The sequence below is a fragment of the Arthroderma uncinatum genome (genome assembly GCF_011692745.1).
Source record: "Arthroderma uncinatum strain CBS 119779 chromosome Unknown scaffold1, whole genome shotgun sequence".
Classification (NCBI taxonomy): Eukaryota; Fungi; Ascomycota; class Eurotiomycetes; order Onygenales; family Arthrodermataceae; genus Arthroderma; species Arthroderma uncinatum.
Window position 1 is genome coordinate 3,252,611 of NW_022983863.1, and position 15,637 is coordinate 3,268,247.

The 15,637-nt window shown below is 50.4% G+C and overlaps 5 protein-coding genes across 5 annotated transcripts; 2 read left to right on the forward strand and 3 right to left on the reverse strand.

Moving 5' to 3' along the window:
* Positions 1-3,755: 3,755 nt before the first annotated feature.
* Positions 3,756-6,502, reverse strand: GIQ15_00986 (uncharacterized protein; the record flags this gene model as incomplete). Its single annotated transcript, XM_033548403.1, has 5 exons — positions 3,756-3,811; positions 3,951-4,037; positions 4,123-5,863; positions 5,918-6,010; positions 6,074-6,502. The coding sequence occupies 5 exons, from the start codon at positions 6,500-6,502 to the stop codon at positions 3,756-3,758; spliced, it is 2,406 nt and encodes an 801-aa protein (XP_033409354.1).
* A 1,328-nt stretch (positions 6,503-7,830) lies between these two features.
* GIQ15_00987 (uncharacterized protein) lies at positions 7,831-9,118 on the forward strand (the record flags this gene model as incomplete). Its single annotated transcript, XM_033548404.1, has 2 exons — positions 7,831-7,893; positions 7,946-9,118. 2 exons carry the CDS (start codon positions 7,831-7,833, stop codon positions 9,116-9,118), a joined length of 1,236 nt encoding a protein of 411 aa, XP_033409355.1.
* Positions 9,119-10,297: 1,179 nt separating this feature from the next.
* Positions 10,298-11,280, forward strand: GIQ15_00988 (glutamine amidotransferase subunit pdxT; the record flags this gene model as incomplete). The annotated part of the gene is made up of 4 exons (XM_033548405.1): positions 10,298-10,343; positions 10,406-10,482; positions 10,548-10,967; positions 11,059-11,280. 4 exons carry the CDS (start codon positions 10,298-10,300, stop codon positions 11,278-11,280), a joined length of 765 nt encoding a protein of 254 aa, XP_033409356.1.
* A 576-nt stretch (positions 11,281-11,856) lies between these two features.
* GIQ15_00989 (uncharacterized protein) lies at positions 11,857-12,579 on the reverse strand (the record flags this gene model as incomplete). The annotated part of the gene is made up of 1 exon (XM_033548406.1): positions 11,857-12,579. The coding sequence occupies one exon, from the start codon at positions 12,577-12,579 to the stop codon at positions 11,857-11,859; it is 723 nt and encodes a 240-aa protein (XP_033409357.1).
* A 355-nt stretch (positions 12,580-12,934) lies between these two features.
* Positions 12,935-15,466, reverse strand: GIQ15_00990 (uncharacterized protein; the record flags this gene model as incomplete). The annotated part of the gene is made up of 1 exon (XM_033548407.1): positions 12,935-15,466. One exon carries the CDS (start codon positions 15,464-15,466, stop codon positions 12,935-12,937), a length of 2,532 nt encoding a protein of 843 aa, XP_033409358.1.
* Between the last annotated feature and the right edge of the window lie 171 nt (positions 15,467-15,637).

Genomic DNA, 15,637 nt, shown 5'->3' on the forward strand with positions numbered 1-15,637 from the left:
GGCGACAGTTTTCTCGCTACCAGAGTCTGGCAGAGGGCTTATGTTAGGGCTAGAAACCATAGTCGTCAGTTGCTGTGGATATACAATGTATCCGTATCAAAGTGGCAGTTCGACTCAGGGTTTAGTTAGGCCCGAGTTTCGACCCAATATCCAAGCTGCAGCAGCCCTTGCCGCATTGCTAACTGAGCCACTTCTCCTGCTGTGTCCCTGGCCACGGCTGTTTAGTCGTGTTTAGTGGGCCACGATCTGCTACCTGACTCTTCCTGCTACACCATATCTCGGATGTACGGAATCCGGTAGCAAAGGCGATCGGATCAGTGGGATGGCTGCTGACACAGCGCTGAGTCTGTACGCAGAAGGAGATGGTTTAGATCACTTGCTAGCTGCCTGTGGCTCAGTCTATCTCGCAGCTCAGATCTCGTCTGCCTCACTTCAGGCTAAATGATCGCTTGAAGAGTCCGCTGATGGCGGCTTTTCTCCACAGATCTACGGCCCACGGTTCATCATTCGACGTACTGCGTACATACAGAAACGCAATTCTCCCGCCGCATCGTTGTGCTATCCTTGTGGCTTTAATAATCTATTATTAACTTCTCGGTTCTAGACTTGTGAAGCGATTGTAGCGAAAAGCACATGCACGCTCGCCAAATTCGACCGAGGGATTGGGATGGGCGTTTGCAACACCCTCCCTTATAACTCAGGGGAGCTATGTTGATGGTTCATCCTTCCCATGAAACAGACAAACAAAGGGAAAGAAGGGTTCAAAGCGTCGCCAGGCCCAGCGTTAGCAGGCCATATGACCGATGGCCGATTTACTAGTGAGATATCTAGTGAGCATCGTCCCTTAGTCAACAGATTGAATGGATGGATGAAGCAACATCACCAGCTTGGCTAGGGGGGGACCTTTTGCCCAAAACGGCAAGACACCAGCGCAGGATGTAAAAAGCAAAGATGAAGATGTACCACACCGTACCACAGATTAGATCGAGCTGCTCTCCCTCTCTCCCTTGCTACCTCCCACACAAACCCCACTAAAGCTTCAGTAGCTAGTTCCTTTTGCCATGATGGGACAAGCTTACATAGCCCGTGTGCATATCCGCTTCCATGTTGCAAACTTGATCCCCCATTCTGTGGGGGAATGTGTGGCTAGTCATCTCTGTAGCCATTACTCCATACTTAATAGAGCATTCTTCACAAGCAGGAGCTTTTTTCTTTCCTTTTTCTTCCTTCCCTTTACTTTTTTTTCTTCGCCCTGAGGCCTTAAAAAGGTTTGGGATGTCCATACCCAGTAGATGATCTCAACCACTTCGCAACCACTTAAAATCAGCCCTGATGAACCTCGCCACAACCAAGAAACGAATGAGATCTCTTCTCTGCCTATAGAAAAGAGTATTGGCCGGGTACATGTCACACTTGGGTCCACACCAGCGAAATATCTCGCATATACATTTTCGATGTGGAATATGACCACCGAACTATAAAAAGATCTCAAGAGATTTGTTGGCATCGATCATAGCCATTCCATATCCGGTCGTATTTCATGGACCAACTTCGGACTTTATGTGGATATATCTCGTCGTTCTACCCGGTTGCTAGGAGAATTTCAAGGCGAACGGGTAAGCGGACATGGTCCACCCTCTCGGGATTTGGGGGCAGCAGGATATGGGAGATCAGAAATGGGCATGCAGCGGAGAATTGCTCCAGAGAACCGGTCCCGTCGCTGCCATCCCCGTCGTCGTCGCCGGTACCTAAATTATGGGATATGGATCTCCCCAACAGACGAAGAGTTCGGTAGCAAAAAAAGCAGACACCTTGATCTTAGCCCCGTACTTCCTTCCCGGAAGGCTGTTTTGACGTTAGACAGGGCGCGAGCTTGTCCTAGCAAAAGAATATTGAGGGCAAAAAAGCAAAGACGGAAACCCAATATAGGCGGTTAGCGAGAACGAGCAGATGTACGTTCTCTATCGTCTGTACAGGGTATGGTATATCCCTGAGCCAGATGGCGTGTGTTTTTGATATAATTAGGAATCATATAAAAACGAGCCCGTCAAAACTAAACCCCACGGACGGTGGGCAAGCCAATCTCGGCATTGCCGTATGCCATCAGCATATGCACACGTAGCTCCAGCTATTTGCATATTGCAGACTCCGTATATTGCATATGAAACAGTGGACACAGCATCCGAGATGCCTGCTCGTGCATGCTTCACCCTCGACCCCCGATCTCTCTCTCCACACTCTATCTGCGAAGCATGCAGGCCAAGGGGAGGCGGATCGCCCCTAGCATTCTAGTGAGTGGCCTGTGGCGCAGGCAAATGGCGATAGAACCGAGTCCGCACCACATAGCACAGCATGTACATAGCATGCAGCCTGCGCAAAAGTATGGAGTACTCTATCCTGTAGCGCCGCTTACACCGTACACCCTCGCAAGGACAAGACAAATGTCCCGAACCCAAACCGAAAAGCCAGGCCGATCTCGTCTTGTTTATCTCTCGTCGACCAGAACCGGGCATAAGACGGCGATTCCATCAACCCCCATTCACTAACTAGTGCGATCGATAATGAGACAAACAAGCGAACGATTGATCGTAGCTAGTAGCTGGTTGTATCCAAGGAAAAAGAAAAGAGGGGAGAGAGGGTCGAAGGGACGGTGGTCGGAACAGGGCTAGCTGGACCTTCGCATAGATCGGTAGAGTTAAAGCTAGCTCTTCGCGAGCCATGAGGATAGAAGGATGATGGTGTGTCCTGATGGGTGGTTTTAGGGAGAGTGATGGCGCCTGATGATCAACTATCAACCCCCTTCGGTTGCCAGTTTCGCGGTCTACCAGTTTCGAGAGGAGGGTATGCCATCGGATTGCAACGCCGCGACGATGCAACACCGGTTCAGGGACGGGGTCAGGAACAGCAGCCGAACCGGCAGAGACAAAGCAAGGACTGAGAGAAAGGTAAAACGAAGGATGCGAAGGATGCAAAGAGTGGTAGAAGGTGGTCATTTGGTCATAATATTTTACCATGCCACTAGGCAAGCAACAAGCAGCGGCAATAAACAACAATAAACAACAATAAACAACAAGAAAGACAAACCACATGCTCCCAGATTAAGACCCGTTGAAGTGAAAACTGATTATTAACCTCCCCTTTACTCTCTCCCTTGATTCCAGATCCCATTTTATTCACCATGTTATTCCCTGTTTGTTTGCTCTCTGCTTTGGTAGCCATTAGTAATTAAGGTAAAGGGGGGGAAGAGAGCCCGTCGACGAATGCGAAGAACGAAGACTGAGACGAGGGACGACGAAAGCCAGAGCCAGCCATAACCGGGGGTTGCGAGATACCGAGTGAATCGAAGCCAGGGATTAGAGACACCAAGCAGACAGAGCAAAGTAAGCCAGGAGAACTTTATGTGCGCACCAACCCACGAACCATCGAAGATCGAAGCATATCGCAATATTTACCCCTCTCGATAAAAGAAAGAAAAGTGAAAGCCTGGACGTTTGAAAGAGAAAATCAACCGTTACCGGTCAGCCGCCTGGCGCACGAGCCTCCACGGGATAGGTGCTTCTGGATGCGAATCGCCAGCTAGATGACGACGGTGGCTAGGCTAGAGAGCGAAGAAAACCAACAGAAAGCAGATCTGGTTGATGCCTATGGTCGACGCAACACGACATGGTGCAGGAAAAACGTAATTAGCGTGCTGTGTGTCGTCTATCGAGCGATGATGAGAGAAAATCCCCTAATGCCAGGGTCGCTGTCAGTTCCTACTGCCCCAGTAACGCCTGTGATCCTGTATCCCCGCGGAGGAAGTAATGTGCCTCTATACGTAGGTTAGCAACGGGAGCGTATATATATCAACTTGATGAATACAGACGAAGGAGTTGTGCAAATGGGCGTAGGGGGGAAAAATGCATACCCTTGACCCGCCTTTGAGCACCCATAAACGCCAGACCGTCTACCGAAACTTGTAAGAATGCCAACACCGTATACCCTATCCTTGTCGGCACGGATGTTGAAACCCATGATGATTTCACCGCGTCGTGAGTCTGAGCACAGTTAGTCGCCACAATATTCTATAACGAGCAGTAAAAGAAAGGTAGGGGTAGTTGGGAAGCGTAAAAGGAAACTCACCAAGCACGTATTCGTTATCGATCAACCCCTGACCCTTGCTTCCGAACAACTGGCTACTACCATCCTCGTAACGGAACTCGATGCCTGCAATCGTCTCCTTGCTCGGCACACCTGCATCGGACCCCAGCTTATCACCAGCAAAGACCTTGACCGTGGTGAGTAGCTTGTTCGCTTCATATACTACCTCGTCTCGCTCGCCCTGTGCGCTCTCCATATATCCTCGATAGCTTAACTGCCCATGTCCCGTACCCGTAGGTACTTTGACAGTCCACTCCTTGTTCTTGCCCTTAAGTGTAGCCATATCGGCAACAGTAAAAGAAGTAAGACAGCCTGAGTATATACGCAAACGGATATGTTTGGCCTTTCGCGCGTGGTCGGGTAGGTGTCCGCGGATCTCTGCATCAGTGAAACTGATTTGTTTGGGGAGGTTGCCGCTTCCAGCTTCGGCGTCGGCATATTCGATGTACGACGTTGGAGTGTCGTTGTCAGGCGTGGTATAGAGTTCGACAAAGGCAATGCCAGCGCTGGAGCTGATGAGTGTTTTGCCGCTGTCGACAGGCCAGACTTGGATTGTACCAGTTGGAGGCGGTGGTGGGTCGCTTGGGAGTCTGAAGCATGGATGGAAGCGGAATCGGAGGACGTCAAGGCGATGCCAGGCACACTCGTCCTGCTGTAGTAAGAGACGAGCACCCTGTTCCTTCGTGCGAGTAGAGTAAGGCTCCCAGGTCATAAAGGTACGGTTGAAGCGAAGGTAGTCTGGCCCCATGATACCCGATTCTGCGTCATGACATCCAAAGAGGTGGCCGATTTCGTGCAAGTGGCGCCCGAGTGACGAGCTGGCCGTTTCCCAGGCGCTTCCACACTCATTGTTAGGATTGGCAACGTAGGTGGTGTCTGTACGAGTGCAGTCTGAGAAGGCTGAAACGATATCTTGAATGCAAGATGGATAGCTATGCAGGCCGTGAGAGCCAAAGAGAGCCAGTTTGAGATCCGCGGATTGCGAGGAACCCAGAGCCGCATGAGCCTCGAGAGATTTGGTGTCGTTGTCCCAGTGGGTATCGAGCAGGAGAACAGAGACATAACGTTGTTCGCCGGGACGCAGGTCAAAATGTTTGCGCACAGCGTCCATGGTGACCTTGAACAAGCCACCCTCGGTAGTCGCGGTGCTGAGAGCTCTCAATTCTTCCACCGTCTTATCACACCTGATGATATGGATCTTCGCTTCGCTCCGCATGATCCCATTCTCTGCATCCCGACCGCTCAGACTGCCAGTCTGCCACTCCTCTTCGAGATGGAAGCATCTCCTGCCGAAACTATTCCTGAACATCTGCTCGCTCGTGAAGGCTTGCCACAGGTAGGCGGCCATTCGGAATTTGCGGACAGCATTGTCCAGGTCGTTGGTCCCCTTGTTAGGAACAGAATCATACTGTGCGTCCGAATCACTGCCGAGGAGGATAGCGAGCTGGAGAGGCGGCGAGTTTACCAGCGGAAGGTAATTGATGTTTATCCAGGAGGTATGCGAGGTGGCGCCAGGAGCCTTGGGTGAGTTGAACTCTAGGCGGATGCGATTTGGTCCAGGAACAAGGTGAACCAAAGCTTTAAAACAAGAGGCGCGGACCGGCCAGGGTATGGAAGGGAACGAGTCCTGGAGGTGATGAATGGTGATGGTGCCGTCAATGGGTGATTTTTGAGGTTCACGATCGCCAATGTGCCCGTAGAGCAAAAGAAGTTTTTGGTTAACCTAGAGCTGGTTAGCTTGAGTTTTTCCCGGCTTTTAACAGGTTTAGAAGCATACCCATGAATTATCCGAGACGGAGTGTACTCTGGGAGCGTAAGGTGAGGTGGGAGTGAAATTCTTCGCCGCGTTCGATGCAATTGAATTGACGCCCTAATTTACCAACAAGCCAGGGTTAACGAAGCTATACGAGACGCCCTAGATAGATGTACGTACCACTATGCTATTCCGGCACGACTGAGTGGCTATGGGCAAATTGCGTTGAGTCGGCGGAGGCAGCCATCCCTCCGACTTTGACAGGTAAGGAAGATGATTCGAGGAGAGATCCCGCTTGATCGAAGGAGGAGGAGTGTTGTTTGTGCTATGAACCGAGGAATCGGTGGTCGACGACTTTGCAATACCGTTCCCGTTCGCACTCCCATTCCCATTCCCATTGCAGTTCGTGTGTCCGTTCAGATGGCCGTTCCCATTCTCGAGTCCTCCGCAGCCATTGATATCGGACTCGCCGGCGCTGCTCGTCGGCAGAGAAAGACACGGCGGATCGACTGCGGCCGGCTTCGAATGAAACCCGGCCTTCGAACGACGACGGAGCTCCTTGAAAAAGGTCATGCCGCTGGAGAGTTTGCTCTTGTCACCGGAAGCCATCTCTGGGGTGGTCTCGGTGTTTTAACGAGCGAGGGACCAGCACTGCCAACAGAACTTCCAGCTCAGCCAGACAAGACAGGCAAGCCGGACAGGACAAGACAAGGACGTGGTAAGCAGGTGAAAATCAAGCAAGCAGTATGGACAAAAGCAAAGAAGGTCAAATCTTTGTGTGATGGCCTGCCGTGCAACACAGGACGCAGTAGACACGCTCTTGGTCCCTACAGTTCACAGCGTCATTGGGGAAGTAGTTGTAGTGTCAGTGCCAGTGACAGCGACAGCAGCAACCAGCACAGGGGGAGAGCAATTGCAGGTCCAGCATCTGTTCCTGGGACATGCTTGCTTGCTGGCGGTGGCGAGCAGGGACGGGTAGGAAGAATAAGCAAGAAGCAGCAAGTAAGAAGAGAGGCGGGAGCTGGCAGGATCCTGGAAACCTGCATCGGCAGCTCCAGTAGGCGTTGGCTAGTTAAAGCCTTAGTTAAAGCTCCGACGCCCAGTTAAAGCTTCAGTTAAAGGCCGGTGAAGAGCCAGTTAAAGGCTAGTTAAAGAGATAAGGGTAGCCCCTGGGACCTCAGCCCTACTGCTGCTGAGTTGGCTACGGGCGATCACTGTTTCACCCTGGCTCCATTCACGGCAGCAATCTCCAGCACTCTCCATCGATCGAGAGATCCAGCATCTTGCATTGGCTGCCAGACCGTGAGGGCGTAGACCATGGCCAATCAGTGTATATTATGCAGGCATCACGGGTGGGGGCTGTTGGATTTGCTGTCACTTTGTTCATTCCTGTGGCAAACAGTCAGCACGATGAAGACGAGCAGGGTATACACTGTACAGTAATAGATGAAATAGACTAATAAACAGATAGAGGAGATGGACAGAGGAAGCATAGGGTACTAGATATAGAGTAGATCTGGTTGTCCCTGGCTGCAAACAAAGAGGCATCCCCCTTGTCCCTGCATCTGGTAGCTTGTTTGGGCGTGGCTGGCTTGGTAACCTTCTTCTTCTTCCTCTCCTCCTCCTCCTCCACCACCACCAGCAGAAGAGCCAGCAACCAACGGCACCAGAACAGCCCATCCACCTGTAAGTCGACTTCGTGGCTCCGTTGCAGTTACGGTTCAGCCATCTCGCAGCCTCCAGTCGCCATTCTCCGTCGCCTAGCTAGTCTAGTGCTACCAATCGTGCTTCGTGCTTCGGTAAAACCCTGCATCACCAACAGGACGAACACCACCGGCATTGAACAGCCCACCACTCGTCAACGGGCTGTCTCGCTGTCAGAATAGACAGAGGCAGAGTCGTCCGTTGTTGGAGTGTAGCCGTTGGAGGAGTGGAGGATGTCAATCACCTCGCCTACCGCCTCTGCAAAGAAGGCCATCCATAAGATAGACATCGCCCAGGTACGGACCCCCTTCCAGTCAGTGTCTATTGACTCCTCCTAACAGGATATAGGTCTCTCTCAACTTACAGGACCGTCTTGGGCTTGCCAAAGTCCGCTACGAGCGTCTACATGGCCTGCATGGCCTGCACAGAGACAAGGACTCCCTACCGTCTGATTCCGATAGCACCGTCACCTCCCACCACCAATCTCTACACCAGTACCAGCATAATGTCCACCCGAGCGAGGCAGGGTCAGATTGCTCCTCATCGGACTCCGCGGATGCTCGCTACTCGACTCCCTTTACCTCGTCACCAGTCCGCACCCCGAGGGTGAGCAAGGAACTTCCTCGGTCCTCGCGCAGCCGACATGCAGCTACTTTCGATATCAAGACGATGCAATGCATGACTTCTAGCGGTGGTGGAACTGCTGGCAGCTCACGCAAGAGACGCCGCTGTGATGTGATGGCAGAACACCAGCTGCCCAAGATACCGCGGATATCGTGGAGTGCGTCCGGTACTGCGCCGCAATCCTCACCCCTTACCCGGCGTCAGCTTCAACGAAGGACGTACGAGACCATGCCGTCTTTCATCTCGGAATCAGATACTATCCCGGACCCTGACGTCGAAAGAGACGTCGACGCCGATACTGGCTCACACATCGACCCCCAGCTCTCTAAATCAGACCATCGAGGCTCCTCGTCCTCCTCCGCCTCTTTCAGAGCACCACCGCCCCCACCACGCACACCACCACCCAGGCGCACCCGCTTCAACACCTCCCAGGCAGGCGAAGATGCCGCTGGTTCAGGCTCTGGAGCCGATCTACTACTTTACCTCGCCAACTCGCCTACGCCAGCTACCATCAACGGCAAACCCGCCCCGCACACAGCAAGCATGGGAATGCCGGATTTCCTCCCTTCTACACCACCAACCCAACACGCCATACCCTTCCAGCTACTTTCAACGCCTACGCCTTCTCAGCCTTTTAATTTTGCCGATTTCGTCAACGTTACTCCCAGCCCGGCCCAGAGAGCTTGGACTAACGGTGCCAATTCCCGTACTCCACTAAACAATCCATCTCGGACTCCGCGTACGCCTCGCACGACGAAAGAGGTACGCAAGAGGTTGAATTTCGATACCCTCGCTCCTCCAAGTCCTATCAGGGGTTCGAGTTCTAAGCGATCTGGCGGTAGCGGCAGCAGCGGTGTCGGTCTAGCATTGCAGCTTGGTGAAGAGTTGCCGATATAGCTCCCCTTTACCCCTCCCCCCTCCCCCTTCCCCCTTCGCTTCTCGCGATGGATACAGATATCATGAACCAATACGTTGTTCGGCGGTCTTGTCAGGTTACCTTGTTGTTTTGTCCTCTTTTCTACGTATACTTCTGTACAACAACCATCTTATCCCGATGAACGGGTTTGGTCTTTTTTTCTCTTCTTCCTTCTACACTGTCGAGTACCCTGTGAAGTTCTAAAGCGTTCGTCCCGCCATCTTCTAAACTTAGCTTAATTTTTTTTCCCCTCCTACTTTTTTTTTTTAATCGCTGCCCAGCTGTATGGTTCGATCTCACTCCATCGCCATCACCACCATGTACGGAGTACTCCGTGTGCCTGTATGTAGGCTCTAGCTTACAAGAAGCTCATAACTAATCAATATATCTGATACATCCGGCTTCTCCTCTTTCTCTCTCTTTACTCCGTGATGCGTTGTCTTTCTTGCCACGGCGCGTAAACTTGCATATTTTTTAAGGTTCGCTTAATGGAACGCGTCCTGCGACGCGTTAACGCGCTAATTTCGCGTCTTTTATTATGTAATATACTGGATTAATAATCAAATTAAGCTGACTAGTTGGTATCACGTGGGCGGGGGTGGTCATGACGTAAGCAACTTAATTTGGACTCCTAGAGTTACGTCATCACTAAAACTTCCGACCTTGGAAGTCATCTTGCTAAAATACAGGATAGCTTGACGATGATGATGATGTTGTTGTTGGTGTGGTGATGCTGATGTTGGCTGACGATGTTAGCTGACGACGGTGGCTTTCATGTTTCAGATTGCAATGTAGCATCTTGTCACCACCCCGACAGATGTCTGGCAGATCATAGAGTCGAGTTTGTCACCTTCGGCCACAATACGAGACATACCATGGATTCTACGCTTCGAGGGACCGCTAATTGGATAGACCATGCTGCATAGCCGTACAACTCGGGAATGCAGACAGAGCATGGCTCACCCAAACTTCTCACGCCCTTCAGCTAGCCGTCCGTGTGGAGTATCTGGTTAGTATATCAACATTTTAAGCTGCTCGAGATACGGGATACAAATTGACTCACGCACCTTGGAAACAGTATAAATAGTCCCTATCTTACCCCTCTCCTTCTAGTGTTGTAGCACAGCTTCACCATACGCTTACACAGAAGGTCCAACAGCATGGAGAATCAGTACAAGCTCATTGGAGCTTACACCCGCTATTCCAGTAGGTTGCAGGCGATCCTCGGTGCAACGAACCACCACCTCTAACCTGTGGTTACTCCCTAGGCTGGACTGCTCGTGTAGCCGTCCTACTGGACTACTACCGCATCCCCCACGAGTCAGTCGAGCTCTCGCTTGAGGAGGTACCTAGATCTACATCTTACCCGATAGATGCACCCCACAGTCCATCTTACATGTGCATATGTAGGCCACGAAGCTGTCGAAAACAGGGCTAGTCCCTGCACTCGAGGTGCCATCTCTCGGCTCATCGTTCCAGATCAACGACTCCCTAGCGATCTGTGAATACCTTGCCGAGTCCCACCCGGATCTGCCCCTATGGCCCAAGGATACCGCTCTACGGGCCCAAGCCCGCAGTGCCGTCGCACAGATGCATTCTGGTCTCTGTACAGTGCTACGAACATACTACCACACCAATGCCCTGGGTAGGTACACGGGAAATGTTCCCATGTATGACGGCGCAATTAAAGAGGTGGAGAATTGCCTAAAGCTCTGGGCCGAGAGCAGACGGTATACAGTTTCTCGACTAGCGGAACTGAAGCAGGCCGATGATGGGTTCTTGTTCGGCGAGTTTAGTATCGCCGATGCTTTCTTTTGGCCGGTTCTTTGGGTCAGTCCAGACATGCATACATCCCATTCCTTGGTGGATCTGCCGCTTGTTCGTTTTTTGTGATATGTCTGACATCTGCGCTCTGTTTCAGCGTTTCCGGACCTATAACTTTCGTCTATCAAGTGCTAAGCCCGAGGCGCTTGCGTGGATGAAGCAGATGTGGAATCATCCGAAGATCAAGGAGATTGTCCATGGGTACTACCTCCAAAAGGAGCGCCCAGAGACAACCATCCAGAGATACGATGATGTCTTCAAAGGTAATGCCGACGTGCAGTTCGGTTGGTTCCCCGAGAATTGGGAGTTCACCGCATAAAGCATGTGTTCGAGGGGAGAAATAGGGGCGTAGAAATTGTGAGATGCTATCTATCTTCCATAAGGAGATGAAAGAGAGTAATGGGTCAATAGATGGTTCTAGTATGAAAGTAAGCCTGAATTGAACATAGAAAGATACTAGACGTAATGGGTATACACAGTACATGAACTTCAAGCAGTTATGTGCTGAAACCATGATACCCTTCATATTCATACGTGGAGCATTGCCCCTAGCTTGGATGTTACTTCTGAGTATAGTTAAATGTGGACAAAACTGGATGACGAGTAGCGAGTAAATACTGCTAGAGTCGATTGTTAACTTCCACTATCTGCTAATGATTAGCATCTCTCAATGCTAGGCTGAGACTAAGAATTCGCTTGTGATATAGGTGGTTTCGTCATAAAGGAGTGAATTAGGAGTTAAGTAGAAAGGAGAATCCTCATCACATCATATAGCGATACACTTTTTTAGATATTTTCATATACACCGAAAGGGGTAAATGAGAGGTGATTCCTAGCAGCAGTTACTTTTGCGCTTGCATTATTCCTGCCATTACTTGTTGGAGCCGGGGGTAATTTACTCCAGCCCATCAAACACTTTAATGGCATCTCTCGCCGTGTCCCTGGCACTCGCTGGATTCGCGCCAGTGACAATCCGTCCGTCGACTTTCTCGAAGTTTGCGAATGGAGTTGGTGGAGCTTCGTAGTGGGCACCTGTTGGCCCCATGCAGTCTTCGATTGTGTGGACATTGTCTCCCCTCATTTGATCGATCACCTTGAGCTCAAGCTCGCCCTCAGTGGTAAAGCCGGTCAGCGTCCTATCCTTAATGATTGGTTCGTCGTTTGCATCAAGAATGCCTCCTAGAATGGCAGGGCCATGGCAGACGGCGGCCACGACACCACCGCGCTTATAAACATCTGAGGCAATAGACTGCAGGTGCCGTGCGTGTGGGAAGTCGTAAGAAGCTCCATGCCCACCAGCGGCGAAGAACAGGCCGTATTCATGGGGTGATAGGTCACCAGCCTTGAACAGCTGGTGGTTCAATTTTTTATTGAATGGGTCATTTTCGTTATGCAGAACTTCTTCGTCCTCGCGGCTCAAGAATTTTTTCTCTAACGAGTGTTCGTCATAGGCATAGGTTCCGGTTTCCGATGCAATGTCAATGTGGAAGCCAGCGGCCTGCAACTCATCGAACGGATGTAAAGCCTCTGAGTAAAACAGCCCAGTCTTCTTCCCGTCTGGGTAGAAGTGAGGATTGGCGCTGGTTACAGCGATTAGAGCTTTTCGTGGGAGTGGCATTTCGTTTGGGTATGTGAATTATATTGATTGTGGACTTTTTGGAGTTGTGTGTATAATACCCAACACAACGAGCCATCTAGACATCATTTATCTCGTCAGCTCTACGGCGAGCAATGACGGAATGGTGGCGACATAGACGATTGAGCGACAGACTGTTTATTGTTATGTTCACAACCTCGATGTTTTGCCCTCTGGTATGACGTAATGGGCGTTAGCTCTATATAGTTGAGAGCCAGCTTTTAACATGCCACTTTCTTCCCGTCATCTCCCGCACCACCCACCATGGTGCGTTGTTCGCGTGGAAAAGTAGTTGCATAGCGATAGGTGCAGATGGTTGAGTCTGCAATATATCAAGTCAGCCCCCTTGCTCAGTCCCAATTGCCTGTGACTTCTCGGTCTGCTTCCTCCAAAGATGAGCGAGATAGTCCGAAGTGCTAGCTTCATCAATGCCCTTGTCTTCTCTCACTTTTAGGAATCTTGGAAATCGAAGGCTTAAGCCACGCTCTTCACTAACCAGTCCAATCGCAGCGAGATACGTAGGACTCAGCGTAATATCTGCGAACGCCATCTCCCAGACCTCTTGAGGTTGAAACCATACTTCCGGCTCGCCACAATACTCCACGTAACTTGGCCGTGAGATAAGATTGTCGCTGCCTTCCGCATATTTCTCTTTGTTCGCTTCGTAGAATTTATCCGTGAAGCCAGACATGCACTTAGTAACGGCCTCAAGTGAACCCGTTTCCGGATTTCGTACTGCTAGAAGTATTGGTGACCACCATTTGGCCTTTCGACCCTGGCCATGCCATGCTGCAATGGGAATCAAGTCTAATGTATCAGAGGCAGAATTGTAATCTTTTTTCACTTTGAGCCAAGATTCCAGTCGTTTGTCAGGCTCGTATGTAGACAGAAGAGGTCGTTTACGGTTTCCTCGTTGTTTCTCCGCCGGGTCTGTAGGGTCTTCCGGCTGTTCTTCCTCGGGGCCGGAGCCAGTATCACCGAGAATGGTACTATCACCTGCTGTCTCAGACTGATCCGCAACTGGCTTGTCATCCAAAACTTTGACCATTATCCCTTCACACTTTACGTTGAGAGCATCATTGAAAAAACTTAGAACGGCATCCGAATCAGATGGGAAAGCATCTATGCTCTTTACCCATGTAAATCGATTTGGGATTTCAGTGAATAGACTCCTTAAAAGTTCCCGTCGTTCTCTGAATGGCCTGTCGAGTAACGGCTGTCCATTCAGGTACATCAAGTCAAACGAGAATAGACAGACATTAACCTTAATGTTGCCTATTTCAACATTTTTCTTTGCCCGATTTGTGAGAGCCTGGAATGGTAGCAGCTCGCCAGATTCGTTCTCAACGGCAACCACCTCGCCCTCTAAAATAAAGCTAGAGACTCCTTCAGATCGAATCTGGGGGACAAGGGATACTAAATCCGGGTATTTATCTGTCATAACTTCTAGATGGCGAGAAAATATGGAAACTTTTCCCGACGCATCACAATGGACCTGTGCTCGCTGCCCATCGTACTTATACTCGCAGGTGAAGGATCGTCCGTGCAATCTAGTTAACATTTGCGGAAGGTCGCGTGTAATGCTACCCAGCATAGGAAGTAGAGGGATATGCAACGTTATATCACACTTCATAAGAAGCTCTGCGGAAATCCCGCATTCTAGTAGACATGGGACAATGTCGTTGTAGTTTGGATGTCGTGCATAGCATGCTTTAATAGTCTCCTCTGCTTGTGAGTAGATATTCACAAGCTCTTCTTTTTTCATGCCCGTAAACTCCGAATGTGAACGTATCGAAAAACCTGCTGTTGGCGGTTTCGAGTAAAGAAAGGCTCTTGCTAGCGCAATTAACATCGTCGTCTTGACTGCTCCAATCCGAAGATGCTGAACGAGCGTACGAACAATGTACCGGCTCTCTTCCGCGCCTCTAGTATCCTGGAGCAATTTCTCAACGATCCTCTGCTTTACCTCCTGGCTCCCTGTGCCCTTGCTGGCTGCAATCTTCATCAGAGCATCATAAACACTTTGAATAGTCAACGGTTTTGGTCGTCTTAATGTAAAGCTCTGTTTTTTCTTTGCTTCGAACGCTACATCGCCAGCGTCACCGTGTTTATTATAAAGTGACTTAAGACCATGGTTGTCCAACCCATAAGCTTTCTTCAGCGCTTTAGAAATGGCAGAACCCCCTAGACCCAACTCACTGGGTACGTATGGCGGAACAAATGCATTAGTAGCAAGCCATACCGCAGGGAGAAGGCTTTGGGGGTCCCCAACAATAATAAGTCGGAGAGCGTTCACTAGTATATCGACTATTTTGATTCTGCTTTGCGTGCCGTTGACAAGAGAGAATGCACGAGCTAAAATAGCATACGATGCTCTTCCGCCGTCCGCTTCCCAGTGTGCTTGGAGTTTCTCCTTGTGCTCAAGCGGGTCAAATGCAAGGGGAGTTTGATCAAAGGGCAATGACGAAGATATGGTATCTTCCGCAGCCGACGAGCTCTGCAAAGCCAGAACTCCCTTTGTCCCGCTTCCAGTGATAGATTTAGGAGCAGGAGTAGTTTGTATACTACTCCGGTCGGTAGCTGAAGCGAGACTGGCAGCAAGATCAGTGGCTGGGGAATCTTTTTGCAGTGGTTTCTCTATTGCCATGGTCTCCGGCGTGGGTAATTCAGCATTGTCCTGGTCTTGTTTATTCCACTCTGCCTGTAGTTTCCGGGCCAATTCCTCATCCGTAAGCTCGCCGTGCTCAGTGCTGGGTGTAAGCTGTGGCGTTGCCTGTCTCGCACCGCTAAAGTAGGATGCAATGCTTCGGATTTTCTGCGGCGATTCGTTCGATTCATTTTTCTTCCTCTTTTTCGCTGGACTGGCCATTATAGAGGGCCTCGCATGACGTTGTCAGTTCTCTCAGGTATGTCCTGTTCTATCTTTGGAGAGAGGTTGGAAGTCGCTCTTTTTATATCCACCGATTAGGTTGTTATCGATGCCAAGACCCTGAGGTTTAGTGACCACAGTATTACTCCTCCATGCTCTAAACAAACATGC